At 39.0% G+C, this 20,797-nt stretch overlaps 2 protein-coding genes across 2 annotated transcripts; both read left to right on the forward strand.

Annotated features, from left to right (window-relative positions):
* Positions 1 to 304: 304 nt before the first annotated feature.
* LOC116250548 (transcription factor GTE9-like) lies at positions 305 to 6,468 on the forward strand. Its single transcript, XM_031624249.2, has 11 exons — positions 305 to 2,214; positions 2,325 to 2,373; positions 2,504 to 2,656; positions 3,321 to 3,394; positions 3,484 to 3,553; positions 3,663 to 3,743; positions 3,832 to 3,947; positions 4,047 to 4,113; positions 5,170 to 5,300; positions 5,384 to 5,754; positions 5,885 to 6,468. Exons 1-10 carry the CDS (start codon positions 742 to 744, stop codon positions 5,648 to 5,650), a joined length of 2,481 nt encoding a protein of 826 aa, XP_031480109.1. The 5' UTR covers positions 305 to 741; the 3' UTR covers positions 5,651 to 5,754; positions 5,885 to 6,468.
* A 2,371-nt stretch (positions 6,469 to 8,839) lies between these two features.
* LOC116250661 (uncharacterized) lies at positions 8,840 to 17,686 on the forward strand. Its single transcript, XM_031624468.2, has 11 exons — positions 8,840 to 9,157; positions 10,236 to 10,318; positions 10,503 to 10,638; positions 10,731 to 11,227; positions 11,379 to 11,426; positions 14,020 to 14,194; positions 15,647 to 15,759; positions 15,836 to 15,932; positions 16,354 to 16,573; positions 16,670 to 16,826; positions 16,899 to 17,686. Exons 1-11 carry the CDS (start codon positions 8,938 to 8,940, stop codon positions 17,364 to 17,366), a joined length of 2,214 nt encoding a protein of 737 aa, XP_031480328.1. The 5' UTR covers positions 8,840 to 8,937; the 3' UTR covers positions 17,367 to 17,686.
* The last annotated feature ends 3,111 nt before the right edge of the window (positions 17,687 to 20,797 follow it).

Here is a 20,797-nt window from a genome sequence, read left to right on the forward strand (position 1 = left end):
GCAATATATATAGGAAGCTTCTCCATTACTTAAGCACTAATAACTTCTCCCTAAGTTGGCAATAGAAAGAATTTGTGTAGTTAGAATGTAATTATTAAAGGTATTTTTTTTTCTTGTGGGGATTAAAGGAAGGGGCATGGTTTTCGAAGAAATTACATCTAGAAGGCTCAGACGAAAACGGAGGGCGGGAACGTCAAGCCACCTGAGCCGTGGGATGGGGCCTAAGGTGAACGGTCAGGATGCGCCGGAGTGCCTCTCCTCGCCCTCTATAAATACCGGGTTGACGTTAATGGCAAGCGCGCGATCCTTCGATTATTTTATAATTCCCATACTGCCCCTTCTCTTTCGCTCGTTCGCTCCCTCTCTCGTCTCTCCCTCTCTCTTCCTAAGGAAGAGGGGGATTTCGGTGGCGCAGATCCAGGTTTTGGATTCGAGTTTTTGGAATCACTTCCTGGTAATCTCTCGATTCCTTCCGTTTTACAGGATTTCGGTTGTTCTTGTTCTTCAGTCTAGGGTTTGGCGGTGGAGGCCGCTTTCGTGACGGTGTCCTTAGGGTTTGGTTTCCTGGTGGCGGTTTGGATCTTCGTTGGAAGGTTCTTTCGGCGGAATTAGCAGGTGGGAATTGTATTGTAGGTGTTTTTGGCGCTTCGGGCGAGTTGTATTCGATTTCTCTGCGGTGTTGGAATTTCGTGGTATGAACGGTATTGATGTTTCTGATATGGTTCAGCTTACGATTCTTTCATGGCGTCGTCGGTTTTCATAGGGGGGAATGGTGGAAGGTGCAGGGAATCGTGGGAGTTGCGGGCGGATTGGGGCATCACGATGGGTAAATCGCGGAAGCCGTTGAGAGGTTACTTGTCGACCTTCGTCCCGGATTATAGGCTTGAAACGACGGGCGAATCTGATGGCGCTGCTGGAGTTCGCAACAATGGTGGCCATTCCGACAGTGGGGGGTTCGGAAGCTCCGGTAGGATTGATGCCGAATTGACGGCTTCGGAGGACTCGTGTGGGCCGGTCAGGAAGTCCATAAGTTTAAACATGAATACCTCCGATGCTTTCGGCATCCCTCTGCAAGTTTTGTCGATCTCGAAAATGTCGAGAGTAGAGCGGAGGGAGCTGGAGAAGAAGCTTAGGATGGAGCTAGAGCGGGTTCGAGGCCTCCAGAGGAAGATAGCTTCACTGAGCTTGAACGGGGTAGCGTTATCATCCTCTAGCGACGTCCGTAGTTGGAAATCTAGTGTGGAAAAAACCGCAGTTGCTCCCTCAGTTAGTGCCAATGGTAAAGGAAAACCGAACAAGAAGATTTCTCCTGTAGCTTCGCAAGAACCGTCATCAGGGAAAGCGGGCCCAGGTCGTGCCTCTGCTGGAAAGAATGGGGGAGGGTTGAAGCGTGGGCCATCTGGGAGATTCGAATCGTTGAATGCTGATGCTAAGAAGGCGAAGTACGATGATTTTTCGGTGATGAAGCAGTGTGAAAATTTGCTTAAGCGTCTGATGTCACATCAGTTTGGCTGGGTATTTAATACTCCGGTGGATGTTGTTAAGCTAAATCTTCCAGACTATTTTCACATCATCAAGCATCCGATGGATCTAGGAACAATTAAGACAGCCCTTGCTTCCGGGCGATATGCAAGTCCTCATGCATTTGCAGCGGATGTTAGGCTTACATTCTCCAATGCAATGACATACAACCCACCTGGTAATGATGTTCATTTCATGGCGGACACTCTCAACAAGTTTTTTGAGGTGAGGTGGAAAGCCATTCAAAAGAAGATATCCACCAAAAATACTCAGACATGCATAAACCAGGCTGCTGCTGAGGTAGTTACCTCGGAACCGGTTGGCTTGGAGAAAATGAATCGGCAGATGGAAGGGGATAGATTGTCACAAAAGAAGAAGAAAATCTATGAGGTGAAAGATAAGGTCGAAACAGAAAGCAACAAGCGTGTTATGACTGATGAAGAGAAGCAGAAGCTTAGCACAGATTTGGAAAATTTGACCGGCGATATGCTGGAGCGAGTGGTTGATTTATTAAGGAAACATAGTCAAAACATGAATCAGGGCAATGAGGATGAAATAGAGATTGATATTGATTCTCTGAGTGATGATGTTTTGTTTACATTGCGTAAGCTTTTGGATGGTTATCTGAAGGAGAAACAACAAGTGCATCCTCAGAATAAGGCGGAGCAGCATGATGTTGAACCCATTGTGGAGGTATCTCCTCAACCTTTAAGCTTACACAAATTACTTGGTAAGGTAGCTTTCTTGGTGGTCTCTTATGTTTGATGCTCATTTTCCGCAATACTTTGATTCGTTGGATGCAGATTGTAAATGAGTCTGGGCATAGCCGTTCTTTGGTACAACCCTCCAAAGGTTACTATTTCTCTTTGGCTTTTTGTATGCGTTGTTCTGTATGTGTGACATATTATTTTGCCACAATTGGTTGGTTTACTCTAGCTTACTCTATTGTATCTTTCTCTGCATTTGTACCATCTATTACCAGGAAATGAACCTGCGGAAGAGGATGTGGATATTGGTGGAAATGATCTTCCTGTTTCAAGCTACCCTCCTGTTGAAATTGAAAAGGACATGGTGCCACGTAATAGCAAGTGTAGTAGCCCTAGCAGCTCCAGCAGTGAATCTGGATCTTCCAGTGGTTCGTTCGTGTTTAACTAGTTGATTTTGTATCATTTCCACGTTTTGATGGTGAAAATAAATATTTTCCTTGCTATTGCTTTCGTAGTTTTGTAAATTATATGTTTGTCACTCTGAAAAAATAGATATGCATCACCGAACTTGATAATTTTTATCTAATTTGCAAAATAAAAAGATAATTCTGGGTTCTCCTACTCTTTCTTTTTGTCTTTGGAATTTATACTCGAATAAGGCTGCAACATCATAAACATTGCAACAATTCTAGTGTTAAATTTGATAAGGGGTACATGTTTTGTACGTACAATATTCTTTGTGTGACATTAAAAGTCTACTTCCAAGAGAACCAATGAAGGCGAAAGGAAATGCAGAAATGCAACTTTTTTTCGGAGCTTGGTGAATATGTGTACTGGAACACTGTAAAGTTTACTTTGTGTTGGTTTTCTGCATGGCCTGCTTGCTCGTGTTGTAGTACTTTCTTCTGTTTCATGAAAAATCTAGGTCAATGGTTTTGCAAAATTTCTCTCATTCTTTAATGATCTTGAGAGACAGATCTTTTCAAAGATGGCTGGTAGTAGGTACTGATTGCTGTAGGTAACATTTTTTTTTTGTTTGGGTTAAATGTTACTTTTCTGCTTTTGGGGGTTAAAAGATTAATTTTTTTGCAGATTTGGATTCTGGAAGTTCTTCGGGAAGTGAATCAGATGGAGCCAAAGCTGTATCCCCTGCAATAGCTGTTAAGGTTGGTCATTGATGTGCTCATCACACGTTAAAAATCATTTTCAATCCAAGCTTGATTTTGGATATCATTCGAAAAGTTGCCATCTACAGGAAACAATACGTTCTGGGCCATCTTTGGATGAGACAGGAAGTGGAAAACCTCCAACTGATGACGAAAGTCGTGAGTTGTCAAGTTTCCTTCCGTTATATTGTATACTTTGTGGATATGATGAGAGACTGTTTTTAGTTTCATGCTTAACACAGAAGTAACCATCTATATGTGCTTGTAGGTCCTGTTAGTGAATTGGGGGAACTTGAGCAATATTCACAATCTAAGGCTGTCTCAAGTGGAGCTGACAGTCACCATCAGGGTAAGCATGATTATGAGGAGAGAAATTTGAGCATGAAGGTGTTTAGCATTCTAGCGCATCACCTTACCTTTCCACTGAACATTTTTAGGGGAGAATCTTCCTCCTGCAAGACAGGTCTCCCCGAAAAAGCTTTATCGAGCAGCTCTGTTGAGGAGCCGTTTCGCTGACACAATTCTTAAAGCTCGTGAGAAGGCATTGGACCAGGTAAAATATAGTTCAAGCAATTCATTGTGTGCCACATAGATTAGCAAAAATAAATGCCAGTTCTGTGAATCACCTGTGGTGTTGTATGTCCTAAAACAGGGTGAGAAGGGAGACCCAGAGAAATTGCAACGTGAGCGAGAAGAGCTTGAAAGGCAACAACGGGAAGGTGAGTGTCAGATTTATCTGTATGTTTTTTTGTAGCAAAGGATTTCCAATCTCTTCTTGAAAAGCAGAAAGTTGTTTGTATACCTCTGAGTCTGGTCTGAAACACCTTCCTTTAGTGTTCTATGTATTTGCATGCTCATTTTGGTTAGTAAAGGATGGCTGAGGCTTTTCTGGATAGTTTTAACTTTCAATACCGCTTGAGCTAACAGTACCACATGTGTAAACAGGGGTTGTCATAATCGAACATTAATGTTGTAGCTCTTGACCGAGTTGCCAGGAAAGGTTGCTGGAAGAGAGAAGAATTTAAGCGAGTTTCGGATATATCCTAAACTATTATGGATAAATTCCTGTATGCAAGGATGCTTCAATAATTTATTTGGACCATGGTCAAGAAAATTTGTTGTGGGCTCTCATGAAAATTTCACTTGTTTGTACAAGGATGAAATTAGTCTTTACTGTCCTAGGATGGTATGTGCTTGTAGAGTAACACACTTATACTTTATGTTCGGTTTTTTAAGGACCCTTCTACTGTTGGACCGCTTAATGTGGGAAAGTTAGGCCCCTGGTACTTTCATTTAATAAACCAACTCGTTTCATGGCTTCATGCTGAATCTTGCTTCTAAACAGACCTCCCTTTCTTAGGCTTTGGTTAGGGGCACCTATCTCTTCTCAGGAGCATGCGAAGGGGTTAAAGCCTCAAGTTTGATCCTTACCTTCTTCTGGTTACAGTCTTTTTTTTTTGGATTATATTGTTTCTGGTGATGCATAATTTAGTTAGAAAATGTGCATGATGAGATTCTTGAACCTGATTTTCGTACAGTTCTGAAAGGCAGAGTCAAACAGTTATCATCTCTCCAAACAGGAGCACATTCTCTAGGAAAATGCTTATTTTATTTTTAATCAACTCCTTTCTACTTTTACCCTTTCATGGTTGAGAATCCCTGTTTTGTGTGTTCGACAATTTGCCAGTAACATCAGTGCATTGTTACAATGTCTGTTGCAATTTTTTTTGACATTTCTAACAACAAAGACTCTGTTTTTCTAATTTGGGAACCAGAAAAGGCTCGTATACAGGCAGAAGCAAAAGCTGCAGAGCATGCCCAAAGACAGGCTGAGGCTGTTGCTGCTGCTGAACTTAAGAAAAAAAGGGAGCTAGAGCGTGAGGCTGCACGACTTGCCTTACAAAAGGTAACCTGAAAACTGTGGAAGTAAAGTGGAGCTTCTGTCCTCAAAAGAAGAAAATTCAATTTCTGATGTCAACTGTCTTGCAGATGGAGAAGACTGTTGAGATTGATGAGAACTGCCAGTTACTCAAAGATTTGGAAATGCTCCAGTCTGCCTCTTTGCCAGAGCATTTACCAAGCTCTGTTGATGAAACTAGTCCCGAGCACTGCGAAGACAATATGGCTGCAGCGTTCATGCTTGGTGGAAGTAACCCTCTTGAGCAACTTGGGTTATTCAGGAAAGATGATGATGATGAGGAGGATGATGGTCCGCCTGATGTTACTGGCGATGTTGAAGAAGGAGAAATTGACTGAAGGGGACCGCCATAGCTTGGTTCTTTTTCATTTCTGGGGCTTCTAGTGATGTTTCAGGCGCATGCATCGTCTTCAAAAGACAAAAAGTGCTGTCGCGGAAAAAGGTTCGTCTCTTTAAAACTAATGCGAGTCAATGGGAGGTACTGGTACTTCATGAGGTAGCTTTTTGGTGCGACGCCTTGATGCTTTAATTGATTGCCATTCTTTCATTTCGGATGCTCTGTACTGTGACAGATGGAGAAGAGCCAAGCTCCTGGTGTATCATGCAACACTGATTTTCTCACATTGGCAGGAGATTTTCCTTCGCACTTGTCTCTGGAAAAGAATAATTAGGAGAATGGAGAGTCTTGGGCAGTTTCTTGAAGCTGGGAGTTGTGTAGATACAATTTTGTATCCCAGAACTGTTGCAAGTTTCTCCAGAGCATGTAACTATCATCTCTTTGCTGAAGCACATTGGCATTGAAATTTCTGCCACGGAGTCCTGGTGCTCATCTTTGGTTAATTGTCTAGCGCATTTACATTTTTGGTACAATACCATGAAAGTGAGGGGGATTTTTGTTTGCAACATCGAAAAGTCGAAAACTGCCGCATTTGGCGGCTGAAATTTTCTGGATATACCAAGGTAAAGAAGCCAGAAGATGAAAAAGGACTTGATGTGGTCGTCTTCCACGTTACCAACCTGTTGGAGGAAGAGATTGAGGTGTAAAGCTTATGTTTTTTTGGTTTTTCACTATTGTCTCGTGCCTCCATCTTATTGTAAGTTAGCATTTGTGCAGTAATATGAATGCATCTAATGCAGCCTAATTCTTTTAGTGAAATTGGGGCAACTAATCGGAAAGGTCTGTACCTTGGAAATGTTACTTATGTGCAATGATAAAGTGCATCTCGGAATCACATTTATTGGTGGATAAGCGCCCTTTTAAGGATCCAGTGCAGATGCTTCAAAAGTATTTGGAGAAAGGGTCCGGTTTTGGATGCCGTAAGCCCTTGAGGAAGGTCAATAAAGCGTTCATAGCTTAAAGTCTCCTTGTGTAGCCTCAACTGGATGTTTCAGAAAGCCAAACATATTTGCTTGTGGTCTCCTGCTTTGATCCCTGCTGCTTTCGTGCTGTAGTTACGGAAAATGTTGAGCCGGCTAAAATGAGAAATTTAATAGAATTAAGCCAAGTTCAATAAATTATTGGTGCATATTTGAACACTTGAACAAAACAAAAAAAAAAAGAACAGTTTAATCAAAACGGTTGAATAGAAAAAAATTGTAGCGACTAACCTTGGCAGAGAAAATGGGAGAAAAGGGAGGAATAGCTGCTGATCAGGAGCTTGAGCCATCGCCAAGGCTCAGTGATTTCATTAAATAATAAAATATTTACTTATTACTTCTTAAATCAACTTGCTCAGTTTTTGCCAATGCATACTTGCGATGTGTATTGTTTCATAAAATTTCTGATAAATGACATAAACTGGTGTTTACAGGATTGGCGACTTGACAGGATCTGATCTCTCACATAAATGGCGGAGCCAAACTTTTGTTTTTTGTTTTTCTCTCCACATGCTTCTAAGGTAGGGAAAAGGCAACATTCCGGACTGCGATGCCCACATTTTTTCTTGCTGAGTGAATTTTGTTTCGTCTTCTTCCCCCTTGAAGAAAAGGAGCTCGAATTCCCATTCTGTTTACTGGCAAAAAGATATCAAATTCTGCAACTTAAAAGCATCTTAAAAATTGGGTCCAGTTTTTGGGCATCAAAATGAACCGTTCTCAAGAATTGGCTTTTCACTTTTGAAACATGTAAATCACAGTTTCTGTGGTGAAGATCCTGAACAAGAACTTTGCAAATTCTTTTTTAAAATGCAATAGCACAAAAGTAGCGGAATTATACGTATTGCGTGCGTTTTCCTCCAAAAGGCTATTGGATTAAGGATGAAGGTTCTCCAGCTTTGATATTAGTGCATTATATTATACGAAACATGTAAGATCTCATCAACCTCAAAACTAGCACTGCATTTTCTTTGTGAATCTATCAACTACTAACATTAATAGCAGACTGTTCAAAGCTTTGAACCACAGTTGAGACCAATCTCCTTCTGTTATGGTAATTGTCTTAGTCTGGAGAAGCAGTAGAATGGCTTTTCAGACAGTGTTATACATGTTCGCTTTTCCCCCTTTTTGGGTGAAGGTGGACTAAGAGCAGGTGTTGTAAGAGCTCCATGGAAGGGATTCTAGACACCTTCAAGTTAAAGGAGGTCAGCAGCTTAACATTTAGATGTGCCACTTTGTATGATAATCTCTAAGAAAAAGTTCCAGATTTTCTATAGGCAACGGAATTCCCTCATGGATTTATAAAATTTATTTGTTTTTGTTATGTTTTATGCAAATAGATATGGATAATTTGCATTTATTTTTGTGATTGCACCATAAAAAACTAGCAAAACCATAATAGAAAGTTGTATGGCAAAATCCATCGAACCCAAGTTTGAATGTGCCACTATATCAACTTCAAATGCATTTGCATTACATAGATTGGTGACTTAGAGAACGTAATTTTTCTTATTCAAAGTATTCACATTTCTTTAACAAATAATAAATGTTATATACAACTGGTCATACAATCGTGGCTACATGGAATTTTTTTACAAAAAAGTAGTCATTAGGGGTATACGAGGATTAGCTCATTCTTTTGATCGACGAGTAATTGATGGAGTTACTAATGGAATTGAGGTTGCAAGTTTCTTTCTAGGAGCAAGTCATGGGCTATGGTTCTTGTGCCATTTGAATCTTTAGTACAACTTATTATTTATTAGATGAACTGTGCAAATGAGATGTGCTACTATAGTACTCTCTCTCTCTTTCTCTCTCTATAGTTCTTCTATATTATTAATCAGATATAGTAATTTCATAGTTTCAAGAAAATCTTTAAAATACGCTCAACTTTTAATTAAAATAATAAAGACATTTAATTTATTCTTTCACTTGATCACTAGGTTATATAAAAACAAACGGTTAAATTAAATAACATACAATTTTAAGTGTGTCCTGGTTATAGCATTAAAATTTCAACGTTTTCCGTAAAATATTCATAATTTTTTTGAAATTCTTATGGAATAACAAAAGCATGCTAAGTTTTGACTTTCGAGGGAGGAAAACAAACGATAACATGCTTCACTGGGTTACAATGTTACATGGAAGTTGTTTGCGTAAATATGTTCTGATTTATTTCCGTTGGCGCTACAAGTAATGAAACGAACGCGTCGTGTTGACTCTCCGTCTCTCTCTCTCTCTCTCTTCTGTGATGAGGATCTTTCGGGTGTTCAGGCCATGGAGGTGGCGCTTGGATCCTAACGTGGTTGGCCGTGTAGTGCCCACGGGGTCTAGTCACCATACAAATGCTAGAAGTCTTTGTTGCAGTGCAGGCTTAGTGAAGAAGAATGAAGGAGACGAGACTCTGCCGGTTTTGATCGTGGGTGGTGGGCCTGTGGGCTTGATTCTTTCCATATTGCTCACTAAATTAGGTAACCTCGGCTACTCACTTGCTTTTCCCTCCAGAATTTGTTTATTTCTGTACTGCCAATTTCTTTTTCCCTTTTTCTTTTATGATTATGGATCAGTCCGGCCTTTTATTTTGGTGCATTTCCTTTCGTTTTTTGTTGGTATGGGAATATGAGGAGAAAACACAGATTCATAATAAGGATTTGAAGGGGACTACGGTTTTCTTGATGGACTTGAGTGCAGGAGACTGTAAATTAGTTGAAATTGATGTAACACTGTTGGATTGGAATGCTTGTAAGTTGCAAGGATATTCTTGCACCACGGAGAGCATTGCACATTGTCTGAATTGAGACGGAGAGATAGTCTATTGTACAACTATGCTTGTAAGTTGTAAGTGTATTCTTGCACAACAGAGAGTAAACCTTCCACCAAGGTCTATGAAACACTCCTAGATGTTTGCGAGATGGTGAAAATGGACTGTCCCTTCAGAGTCCAGATTATTATTAGGTCGCATAGGGGCCTATTCTGATTTTGCATTCGCAATCTAAAAGAAATTTATTTTCCGCTTCATCAAAATTGAGGAGAAAACAATAGTACCGTTGAAATTGGTCAGTTATGGCCTATAGGTGAACGTTTTCTATTTGGCTAGTAGTCAGTGTTTAATTTGGTATGCTGTTCAATCTTTTGTATATTGGTGTACTCTCTAGATGTAATGCCAAAAAGCGTTAACTCATGAGCATTTCCTACCCACAAAGCGGGCTTTGTGTTTCACTTATTTATTTGACATTTCAATCCTGATTTTTGTGTTACTTCCTCGGTTCCTCCTTTTCAGCTAAAATCATCGACTAGCAGTTTCTTCCTGATAAACCGACTGTTCAAGTTTTTGACATATCTTTTTCCAAGTAACATGCAATGAAATTGTGTGGATCTAATTTTCTTTTTATTAAAAGCTAAACGCCTAAAGCAATTGATATGTGATATAGCCCTTTTTTATTGCTTTCGTTGATACTTCTATGCAGTTGATTCTGACATGTTGCTGGTACTTTACTACTGCAAAATTGTTTGCATTTAGAGAACTGAAACAGTTAGTGTTATTTTCAGGAGTAGGCTGCACAGTTGTGGAGAAGGGTGATTCTTTTTCTCACCATCCTCAAGCTCATTTCATCAACAATCGGTCAATGGAGGTACATATATCTGTGGACATTATTTATGTTTACTTTATCTTATTTACCTTCTTCATAATCTGAATTACAATTATTTTTTTATTTGAGTTGGGTTCTGAAAAATATAGTACCTTGGGAGCATTTTGTTTTCCAAATTAAGGGTTGAAAATGCATCATGCCACATTACTAATATTTCTCCTTGCAGCTATTTCGGAAGCTGGATGGTTTGGAAAAGGAGATCCTTGAACTGCAACCTGCAGTGAATTTATGGAGAAAGTTCATTTATTGCACTTCTCTTTCCGGTCAAATCATTGGGTCTGTAGATCATATGAAACCTCAGGGTGAGCTACCAGAAGGTTGTTAGTGCCTTTTCTTGGTAACAGGAAATATTCTTAGTTATTGATGTAATTGCATGAAATTCTGCTTTATCCAGATTTTGAACAAATTGTGAGTCCTACATCTGTTGGACACTTCTCACAGTATAAACTCCTGAGATTGCTGCTGAAAAGACTCCTAAATATGGGCTTCCACATTTTCACTGCCGATAGATGCAACAGTGACCAAGTACCTGGTGGTAAATGGGAGAAGAAAATACTGATGGGGCATGAATGCAAGTCATTCAGTTTTACTGATGATGGTATCATGGTGAAGACTTCCTTTCACAAAGAAGGGAAGTTGGTTGAAAGGAATATCCCATGCAGCATCCTTATTGGTGCGGATGGTGCCGGAAGCACAGTAAGAAAACTAGTTGGCATAGACATGGAAGGGGAAAGAAATATGCAAAATCTTGTTAGTGTCCATTTCTTGAGTCAAAATCTTGGAAAATACCTACTTCATGAGAGACCCGGGATGTTGTTCTTTATCTTTAACCCAGAAGCTATAGGGGTGCTTGTTGCACATGATCTCAATGAAGGAGAATTTGTCTTGCAGGTGATATATTTTGAGTTTTTAGTTCCAACTTCTAAGAGTTTATCTGCTTCTTACTTAGTCTAATGTCTCCTGTTATTAGTTGGACTGGTCCAACTCATCCAGTTGATCTTCTTCAATATCTTAAGAGTTGCACTTATTCCTTTGTTTGCAGATTCCATACTACCCTCCTCAGCAAAACTTGGAAGAATTCACGGTTGAGGTACATCATTAGAGAAATTCATGTGTAGCAAAAGGACTGTAGTATCCTTTTTTTTTCTTTTTCTTTTCTCATGATGATGCCATTGAAACCTCTTTCTTGTAGAGATCCTTCTATATGTTTTGGTTCAGTATGTCAGTACAGAACATAATTTTTGCAGACATTATAATATCTTATCAAGTGATGCTCAATTTAACAATGCCAAAAGCCAATTTTTATTCCCAAACAGTTTGTGCAACCTGCATACATTAATTTAACAAAAAATGACTTACACAGATTTGCAAGTTCACCATGATTCATTTCTTAATTCCATTGAGGACATTTAAGCATTGAAGTTTCAGTTGACGTTTTTTTTTTTTTGGGGGGGGGGGGGGAATTGTTGCTGCATTTGGCTTGAAACTGTGAGTTCTTCCATGGGTGTCTTCCTTGGAGAAAAATTTATTGTTGTATGTTGTATTTGGCTTGAAACCTGTGGCACTACATGTCCAATAAGATGAGGCTAAGATTACACATTTCTCACACGCTCAAATATGTGGGGTTAGGTTGTACCGCTGTGTTTTATTTTCTCATCAGCTCTGCTATGTGGTCTTGACCACATTTATGTGGTATTGGAGAAGAGGTGATCCATTTTTATTGTCAATCTTCTATGCCAGATCAGTGAAGCAGTTAATATTATATTTAGAAGCTTTACCTAATTTGTGGATTTTTCTGTATAATGCTGCATTTTTTTTTATAATTAACATTTTCAGGAACCAAGAGCCTAAGTTTTTTGCTCATGTGTTCTGCCTCGTGCTGGGTGAAGGGCCCTTGCTTCATGAGCTTTTATTCATTCTTGCCTGCTACATCAACCAGCCAATAGAGTTTGCAATATTCAATTTTCACTTCATGCACCATATGATCATGCCGCCATCTAATCTTGTAGTTCCCTTGTGTCAATCAAGCACACTTATGGTCTCAATGAATGGACTAGAAAATGGAATTATTCCTAAGTAGCATGGGCTAAACCAAAACTGGCACCACAACCAAGTCGGCATGACCCAAGTTTGGGTGCAGGTGTAGCAGTAAACTCAGTCAACGTGATTTGGGTGTGATGAGATGCACCTGCCTGTTTCCTTCCAAAAAGGTGCGCCCACCTTGAGTCAACTGTGAGTCTGGTGTAATCAAACAGTGAGTCAGGAGTCCTTAAAGTTCAAACGTTGCTGAAGTCCATTTTCATCCGCAAGTTCACTTAAAAGAAAAACATTTAGCGTTGAACTTGAAGTTCCCCATTTTCCCCTTTCCATGTGTTACCTCTCTCTCTCTCTCTCTCTTTCTCTCTCTCTCTCTCTCTCTCTCTCTCACTTGAGTTGACAGTGAGTCTGGTGTAATCAAATGGTGAGTCAGGTGTGTTCAAACTTCAAACATTGCTGAAGTCCATTTTCATCCACAAGATCACTTAAAAACCATTTAGGGTTTGAAGTTCCCTATTTTCCTCCTTCTGTGTACTCTCTCTTTCTCTCTCTCTCTCTCTCTCTCTCTCTCACGCACACACACAATATTGCACAATACACATATCTTCCTGCTGCATCTTTGTCAGAAACCCGTCAACCTGCGAGCAGCCGCCTGCTTTTTGTTGTCTATTTTTATCTGTTTTCATCCTTATAATCTGTTTTATATACTCTGCTTTATTGTAAAATCTGTTATAATCTGTTTACTTTTATTATATAATCTGCTTTATGAGTATGACCTGTCTTAGTGTCTTGTAATGTGCTTTTATCCATTTTAATCAGTTTTTATTTTAGTTTTAGTTCGTTTTCTTCAAGCCTGTTTTAGCTGGCATATATAGTCTGTTTTACTTTTATTATATAATATTTATAACCTATCTTATTTTCTCATAATCTGTTTGTTGCAGAACTGTGACCTGTTTTAGTTGACATATATAATCTGTTTTGCATTTTTTAATTTTTTAATCTGTCTGTTATGTTATATGGTCTATTTTGATCTGTTTTGCTTTTATTATATGTTTTGCTTTTTTTTTTTTGAATAATTGAGAATGATAATCTAATAACTTATGAGATGTTAATTGTTTATATTTTGTTATTTGTGAATGTATATATGTATGCATGTGTGTGTATATGTTCATATGTATGTTTGTGGATGTATGTATTTATGTATGTATAATGTTCTTTGAATCATTACACATGTATGTATGTTTGTATCCTGTCAACGCACATGCTTCTGCACCCTGCATCTGTCTGACATAGAATTATTCTATATCTAATTTGATTGAAAATCATTCCTCAAAAGGTCGATTTTTAAACGCTGTTGCATTGAAAAAAAAAAATTGTGAAAGGGCAAGCTTCTTGATGAAAATTTGTGCCTCAGTTTCTGCATATATAGAAAGATCTATGCAGTTTTTTTTCTGTTTCTTGATGTCAAGCGGTTTTCTCAAGAGGAAATTGTGCTTCATTAAACTATCAAATTTAATATTTACACTGCTGCATGCCCCTATGCTTCATGATTTATTAAAGTTGTGCATGATTCTGGAAGACTAGAACCAAATACTTCCATCTAGTAGAATTGGTTACAGTTATTGGTTGTATGCAATATTTTGCAGAAATGCCAGGAGATAATCTTCAAATTAGTTGGACACAAGCTTGTCGACATAAATATTAGAGACATAAAACCATGGGTGATGCATGCAGAAGTTGCTGAGAAGTATTCTGCTGTTAATAATCGAGTAATGCTTGTGGGTGATGCTGCTCATCGTTTTCCTCCTGCTGGTGGTTTTGGTAAAATTTGGCTGACCTAGTAAAGAAATTATGCGGAAACTTTCTTTCTAAACCCTGATACAAGCACATGCTGTAATTTTTATACAGTGGTTCTCATTTTGTACCATAGGTTACTGCATCTTGTTCCATTCTTTGCTTTCCACGAGTGTTTTTCCAATTTGGAAAAAGATTATATAGTTTCATTTGTGTAAATATGGAAACCAATGTTGATTTAGCTGTCACTATCCTTTCCATCTTTTTATCACACTACTGTGGAATATCCACACCTGACTTGCTTTTCTGAATAACTCCTTTTCTGAATCATTGGGTTAAAAGTGTATGCTGAGCTAAATGCTGATGGGTTTACATCGTTATATTCTGAGCCGTTGTTTTTGACTTGGCTTTATAATCTTACGGTTTTAAATGAGATTAGCTTCTTGTCTCTGACAAGAAGATATTTCCTGTTAGTGGTTAGACCCAGAATCAGAAAAATATTTTTCCCTTATAGATGAGTCTTGGAGGAGATATTCTCTGTAGATGAGTCTTGGAGGAGATATTCTCTGTGCATGTCTATGGAAATATGTTATGAACAGATTAGTTGGTCAAGACATTGTCTCTTAATGGTTTAATGTCACTTTAGTTTGATATAATTTCTTATTTCTATAAATCTCTAATTGCGTTGTTCCCTTGACTATAGAAATTATTCCAGGTCATTGGCAATTGGGTTTTTGCTTAATGCTTATGTGCTGCAAGGCTGCAACAAAATATGGTCATTGCTCATGCCATGCATCAGAGATCATCACCCTACCAGAACTAATGGAATCTGATGCACATCTTACAATATTCAATGAATCAATATCTACATGCTGTGAAGTGGGATAGATTTGATGTTGGACATACTGTACATGCATTATTTTCTAATGTATCTGGAATTGATGAATATCTAAACAACATTATACTGGTTTTTGTGTTAAGCGGACCATGTGTTTAGCTGGGTTGGAATTTGCTCTTTTCGCTTCTAGGTTTCTCTACAATTTAGGAATTTTTTTTTTGTAAGGTTCATTTCAATGTTACAACTTGGCCATCCTTTTTATTTCTTTTCCTTTCCAGTTTACTATTATTTGTTTGCAGTATCACAGAAACTCCCTTTGTAATACAAAAGTACTTCCAAAATGGTGCATATTTTAGTGGATCTTATCTTTAACTCACATGTTTTCATGACCTCATTTATGACATACATTTTCAAGTTAAATAATTGTCAGCATGAGCTCTTGAGTACATCTGAAGCTTGCATTGGAAACATCAGGCCATGTGCTTCTTTTAGAACTCCCTGAGAAATATGCCTCTTGAAATAAAAAGCTTGATTTTCATATTTGAAATCAAATTGTCTTAATGTTGCTTCAAAATGGAAGAACTGTTGTATGCTTTCATTGTAGGATCTACAATGAAACTTATGGTTGCCATTATGTGCAGGGATGAACACCGGCATTCAGGATGCTCATAATTTAGCTTGGAAGATAGCATGTGTAATGCATGGATTTGCTTCATCTGCCATCCTTGATACATATGAGATGGAGCGTAGACCGGTATGACTATGTAAGTTTGTGTCATTCATGAATTGATTTATTTTCTGAAGTGAGAATTGATTGCCTTGCTTTCCAGATTGCTCTTTTCAATACATCTCTAAGCATTGAAAATTTCAATGATGCCATATCAGTCCCTTCTGCTCTTGGCCTTAATCCAAATATTGCAAACTCTGGTAAGTTAATATCCTCCTTTTCTCAAAATCTTTGCTTTCCTGCACCAGAGTTCTTCAAGGATGCATGCATTTGGTCATGGATCTTCACTGGTATGCTGGGTAAACCTTCATATGCATGGAGAGTTTCCTCTTGCTCTCTCCCTTCAATCCTTTTTTCCATCAACAATGGTAATGCCATGATAGGGTTTAAGACGTATGTACCTACTTGTCCTGAGTTATGCAAGGTCTCTGGGTAACTGAGTACTCAATACTTCATCCAACCCAGGAAATGGATAATCCTGTATATTCTGTTCTCAAATCAAAGGTTTGAGAGCTCAGGTTTATGCCATTTTTGAGGATGAACCAGATTCTTCTGTTCAAGTCTAATTTCGTTAGGAGTAAAATCTGATAGCATTCTTGTTGAATGGTTGTGTCCTGAAAGTGCATCGCGTAATCAATAGTGGATTTGGTGGCATCATTCCCTCTGGATTGCAGAAGTTACTCCTTGAGGGAATTTTTACCGTTGGCCGTGCCCAGTTGTTACCAGCTGTTTTGAATGAAGCCAATCCTTTTGGATCTGCAAGACTAGCTAAACTCAGGGGCATCTTAGAAGAAGGAAAAAGCCTTCAACTTCAGTTTCCTGCTGAAGATCTCGGCTTCAGGTAGCCATCACCCTTGATTCTGATGTTTGGTTATTATTCATTGAGATTGAGCATACATTAAGCAACGTGTTACTCTATTATTACCTGTATCATCAGGTACCAGGAAGGAGCCCTTATAACTAATGCAGATAGAAACCCTGAAGAGCGAAAAGTAAAATTCGGTGGCCGGAGAAAAGAGTACATCCCCACTGCCGAAGTTGGAGCACGTTTACCACATATGAATTTGCATCTCCTGGATGCATCATCCCCTCAGGTAACAAGAGCTCTTCTGCCCTGGAATATGTGATTTTTTTTTTTCTTTCTATATCTCTATTTTTCTTTGCAGGAGACACTGTCTACACTGGATCTGGTACGAGGAGACAGAGTTGAGTTCCTTTTACTGGTAGGACCCAGAAGAGCTTCCTATAGTCTCGCATCTGCTGCCCTCAAGGTCGCAGTAGGCATCAGATTACCCCTAAGAGTTTGCATTGTGTGGTCTGAATCCTTTTCTCATCAGTGTATTGATGATGGGAGGAAGTCACTTCAAGAGCAATCAGGCAGTGTGATTGAGGTTCAGATAAAGAAGACACAAGCATCATCTTCTTGGTGGGAGTTGGTGAGCAGGGGAGCCATCCTTGTGAGACCAGATGATCATATTGCATGGCAGGTTGCTCTTTCTGAATCTATCCAAAATCCTGCCTTGGAGTTCGAAAGGGTCTTCTCTCAGTTAATGAGATTGTGGAAGACAAAGGAAGATTCTGCTGAGGACGAACATAAGAGCATGGGACATTGGATAAATCACTCTAGCTTGTAAGAAAAAGCACATCCAAACTGAGACAAACAAAGATTCTGCTGAGAACGAACAATAAGAGCATGAGACATTGGATAAATCACTCTAGCTTGTAAGAAAAAGCACATGCAAACTGCTAGCAGCATGTTTCACTTCCAAAGTTCATGACCCAGATAGCAGCATTGCAGCTCGTAACTGACATGAATTAACCATTGTAGCAGCATATTTCTGAGATTTATAATGATTTTAGTTCTTTGTAAGTGATTTCCATGTTTATTAGGTCCTAAGCAAATTATGTACTACAACGAAAGTATTATCCAATGAAAAATCGTATCTATCTTTAAGATACTGATCAATTATTCGCTTTTTTTATAACATTTTCCCGCTTTTCACACATAAGAGTAGTTCTTAAAACTGCCATCATACATACACACACGTCCCAAGGTGCTTAGCCTAGCTGGTCGAGTTGATGAGCAGGTAGAGGGTCTATCATCAGTTTGATCCTATGGGTGTTAGGCTTCTAGCTGCAAGTTCTCTCTCTCTCTAGCTTTTTTTGGTAGGTTGAAAATCTTAACGAAGTTTCTACAAAATTCTGGCATGTGTTTGTAAATAAAAAGTATGATGTAAGATTAGTTTCTCATTAAGTTCCTTGGTCAGAATGGATAGGTAATGATCCTTATCATAAATGCAATCCAAAACCCTCGTGATTGTACTGCTTAGAGGCTAGTTTGGAAATCATGGCTTATATGAGCTCTTCTGATGCATCTCTCACAAGTATGGCTTCATTTTGACGCACCTTCGGGGCTCAAGTTCCTCGGTATTCTTGTGAGGGATAGAGAATGAAATATGAGTTCAATCAAAGGTTGCGGAAGGATTCGATATGGCTGTGGGTGCTTTGCCATTTTTAGCACCATAACCAGATCCAAATCTCAATGTACGTAATGGGTGCATGTTCGATCTGTTACAAACCTTTTTTCAGCCTAAGAATCGGAGCTCTGAACTTATCATTGTAACGAAGAGAACTGTGCAGAAATTTCCAAACAATGAAACTTGTAACGGAAGATACAAGAAAGTTGCAGCAAATTTTTGGAAAAACCTTTACTAATTAACAAGTTGCCTCCAAATGGACCAAATCCACTGATCTCAGACCTAAGCTTCTCTCTTTGTAAAACCTATGAACCTTATGGCTGACAAAGCTGCCTTCAATACCATCGAGCTGACGTCCTTTCCACTTTCTGCAATTCCCCTCTTTCTGTAATCATATATGTCTGAACACCTTCAAGAGCAGCAAATGGTGTTACTAATTCTCTCAAGTCATTTAAGCACTGGTCCTCCTGCCTACTATTGATCTATCCTAAAAGAACAATGGTCTTACAAGGAGACAAGGACAGCAATACTGAAATTTGGTAGTCTCTACGCGTCTTATTAGTCGTAAAAAGAATGAAATGGCAGGGGATACAAAGAAAATATTATTAAGGTTGTTGAACTCAATTGGAGGAATTGTAAAATCAGGTTACTAAAGAAAACCCCTTCCATATGGAAAAGGATGGGAACTTAGAATGGAGCTGGAACAGTGGCTTCAAATGAAGGAATCATTTAATGCCGCAGTTAAGATGCAGATGGCAATGCGAGAAAATAGCAAGCTTTTCCATATGGTTGCTAACAGGAAAAACATAGTGTTAATGTTTCTTTTCTATTGTTGAAAACATGATGTGTATGGATATGTTAAATATAAAGGTTAGGGATGCTTTAAGTTGTGAGGACAAGCGTTAATGTAGGATATTTAAAGGTCTCTCCTTCAAAACATCCATCAATAGTTGATCAAACTTTGGAAGTGCAGTTGTGGGGAAGAGCATATCCAGACCACATGAGATGGATGGTCTTCTGCAATTGGTGTAAACCCACACTTTATTTTTGTGTCTCCACAATAGGCTGGTCACCAAGAAAGACTTCACTAAGTGGGCATTGTGTTCTCGAGCACCTGCATCCCATGCAGATCAAATGAGGAGGCTAACTGCCATTTAAAATAGTTTATCCTATTTAATTCTTCAAGTGCACACACTTGCAAAAGCATGCAAATTTTGGTTTTTACGTCATATGGAAAGCCTACATTAGGGAATTTTTTAATTGAAAAAGAAAAAGAAATCAATTATTTCACCAAGAAGGACGTACACCTCCAGTTTGAAGTATTTGTTCAACCAATTAGGGAAGTCCGGAGTGGCCAATGGCTCTCGCATCATTGCAGACATAAGATGTGTATTGGTCGATATGGGCCGATATGCAATGATATAGTGTGAAAATGATAAAAGAAGGTATATATGTAGAGGTAGGTGCATCTCCAGGCATAAACTGGTAGAATCTGACCAGTGCTAGCATGCCTGTCCAAGAAATACAAGAGATCTGTCCTGCCGCGGCTTCCAATATGAGTGTGATGCACCCTTGGAATAAATCAAGTAGTTAAGTGACAGAGAAGGCCGAACAGCAATCCACTTGACAAACACGGTTAACCATTTGCTTTTAGCAGAACCTTTTTGTTGGGTGAGCAAGAGTATTGCATCCTACCAGCAACAAGAGGACCAAAACATCCACCATTCCTCGTGTTGCTTCACTATGGTTCAACTTGCATTGTTGTCCCTCTTTTACAGCACAAGAAGTTGACATCCCAAAGATTCAATGTAGATATTAGTCGCCTACCAGCACCTGTGCTGCCCCACGCCCTTTGGTTGAATTGGCTGCTTCTGAATTGACAAAAGTCTTCGAGGTTCCATTTCTCCCGTCAACAGAGGGGTTTAATATTTCTCCTGTCGACACGGGGTGAAAGTGAAACCCACTTTTTGGCAATGTCCTTCCAGGGGCACACTGAAAATTTGTTATGTCTTCTCAACTTGGTCGTATTTGTATATGTCATCAATTCAATTGGACAAGTGAAGGCCTCACAAACTCGAACTACTTTTTATATGTACATGGGGAGGAGCCTTTCTTTTTCTAATCTACCTGGTCCATCTTCCTCCAGAAATCCATTTGTTTCATGCATGCAAAGCAAAAGAAACTTTTAATATGAGGACTGGAAAAACTAGCAATAGGCTGCCAGATGATCCATTTTGTAGTTTCCCGTTGGCATGCATTTCACTCCGCATGTTTTAGGAAGGCACATTAAAATTATACGGAACCTGTTATTTTGCAATCGAACCCAAAACCACCTGAAGAAGTCCAGAGGTAGTGCTAATGCTAGAAACTTTGCAACTTTTCTTGAAAGCTGAAAGAATTTTAGTTCCCTAAATTCATTGCAGCCCACAAATGTAAGACTAATTTCAATAGAAAATTTGCATGTGATAAATTCACTTTCCAGATATGGAAAAATTAAAAAAAAAAACATCTCATCCTATAAATAGAAATAAGCACACATCTCTTCTGTGATTTCAAACTTTATGGACAATGGGTTCGATGTCAGTACC

This window comes from Nymphaea colorata, chromosome 3, assembly GCF_008831285.2.
Source record: "Nymphaea colorata isolate Beijing-Zhang1983 chromosome 3, ASM883128v2, whole genome shotgun sequence".
Lineage (NCBI taxonomy): Eukaryota > Viridiplantae > Streptophyta > Magnoliopsida > Nymphaeales > Nymphaeaceae > Nymphaea > Nymphaea colorata.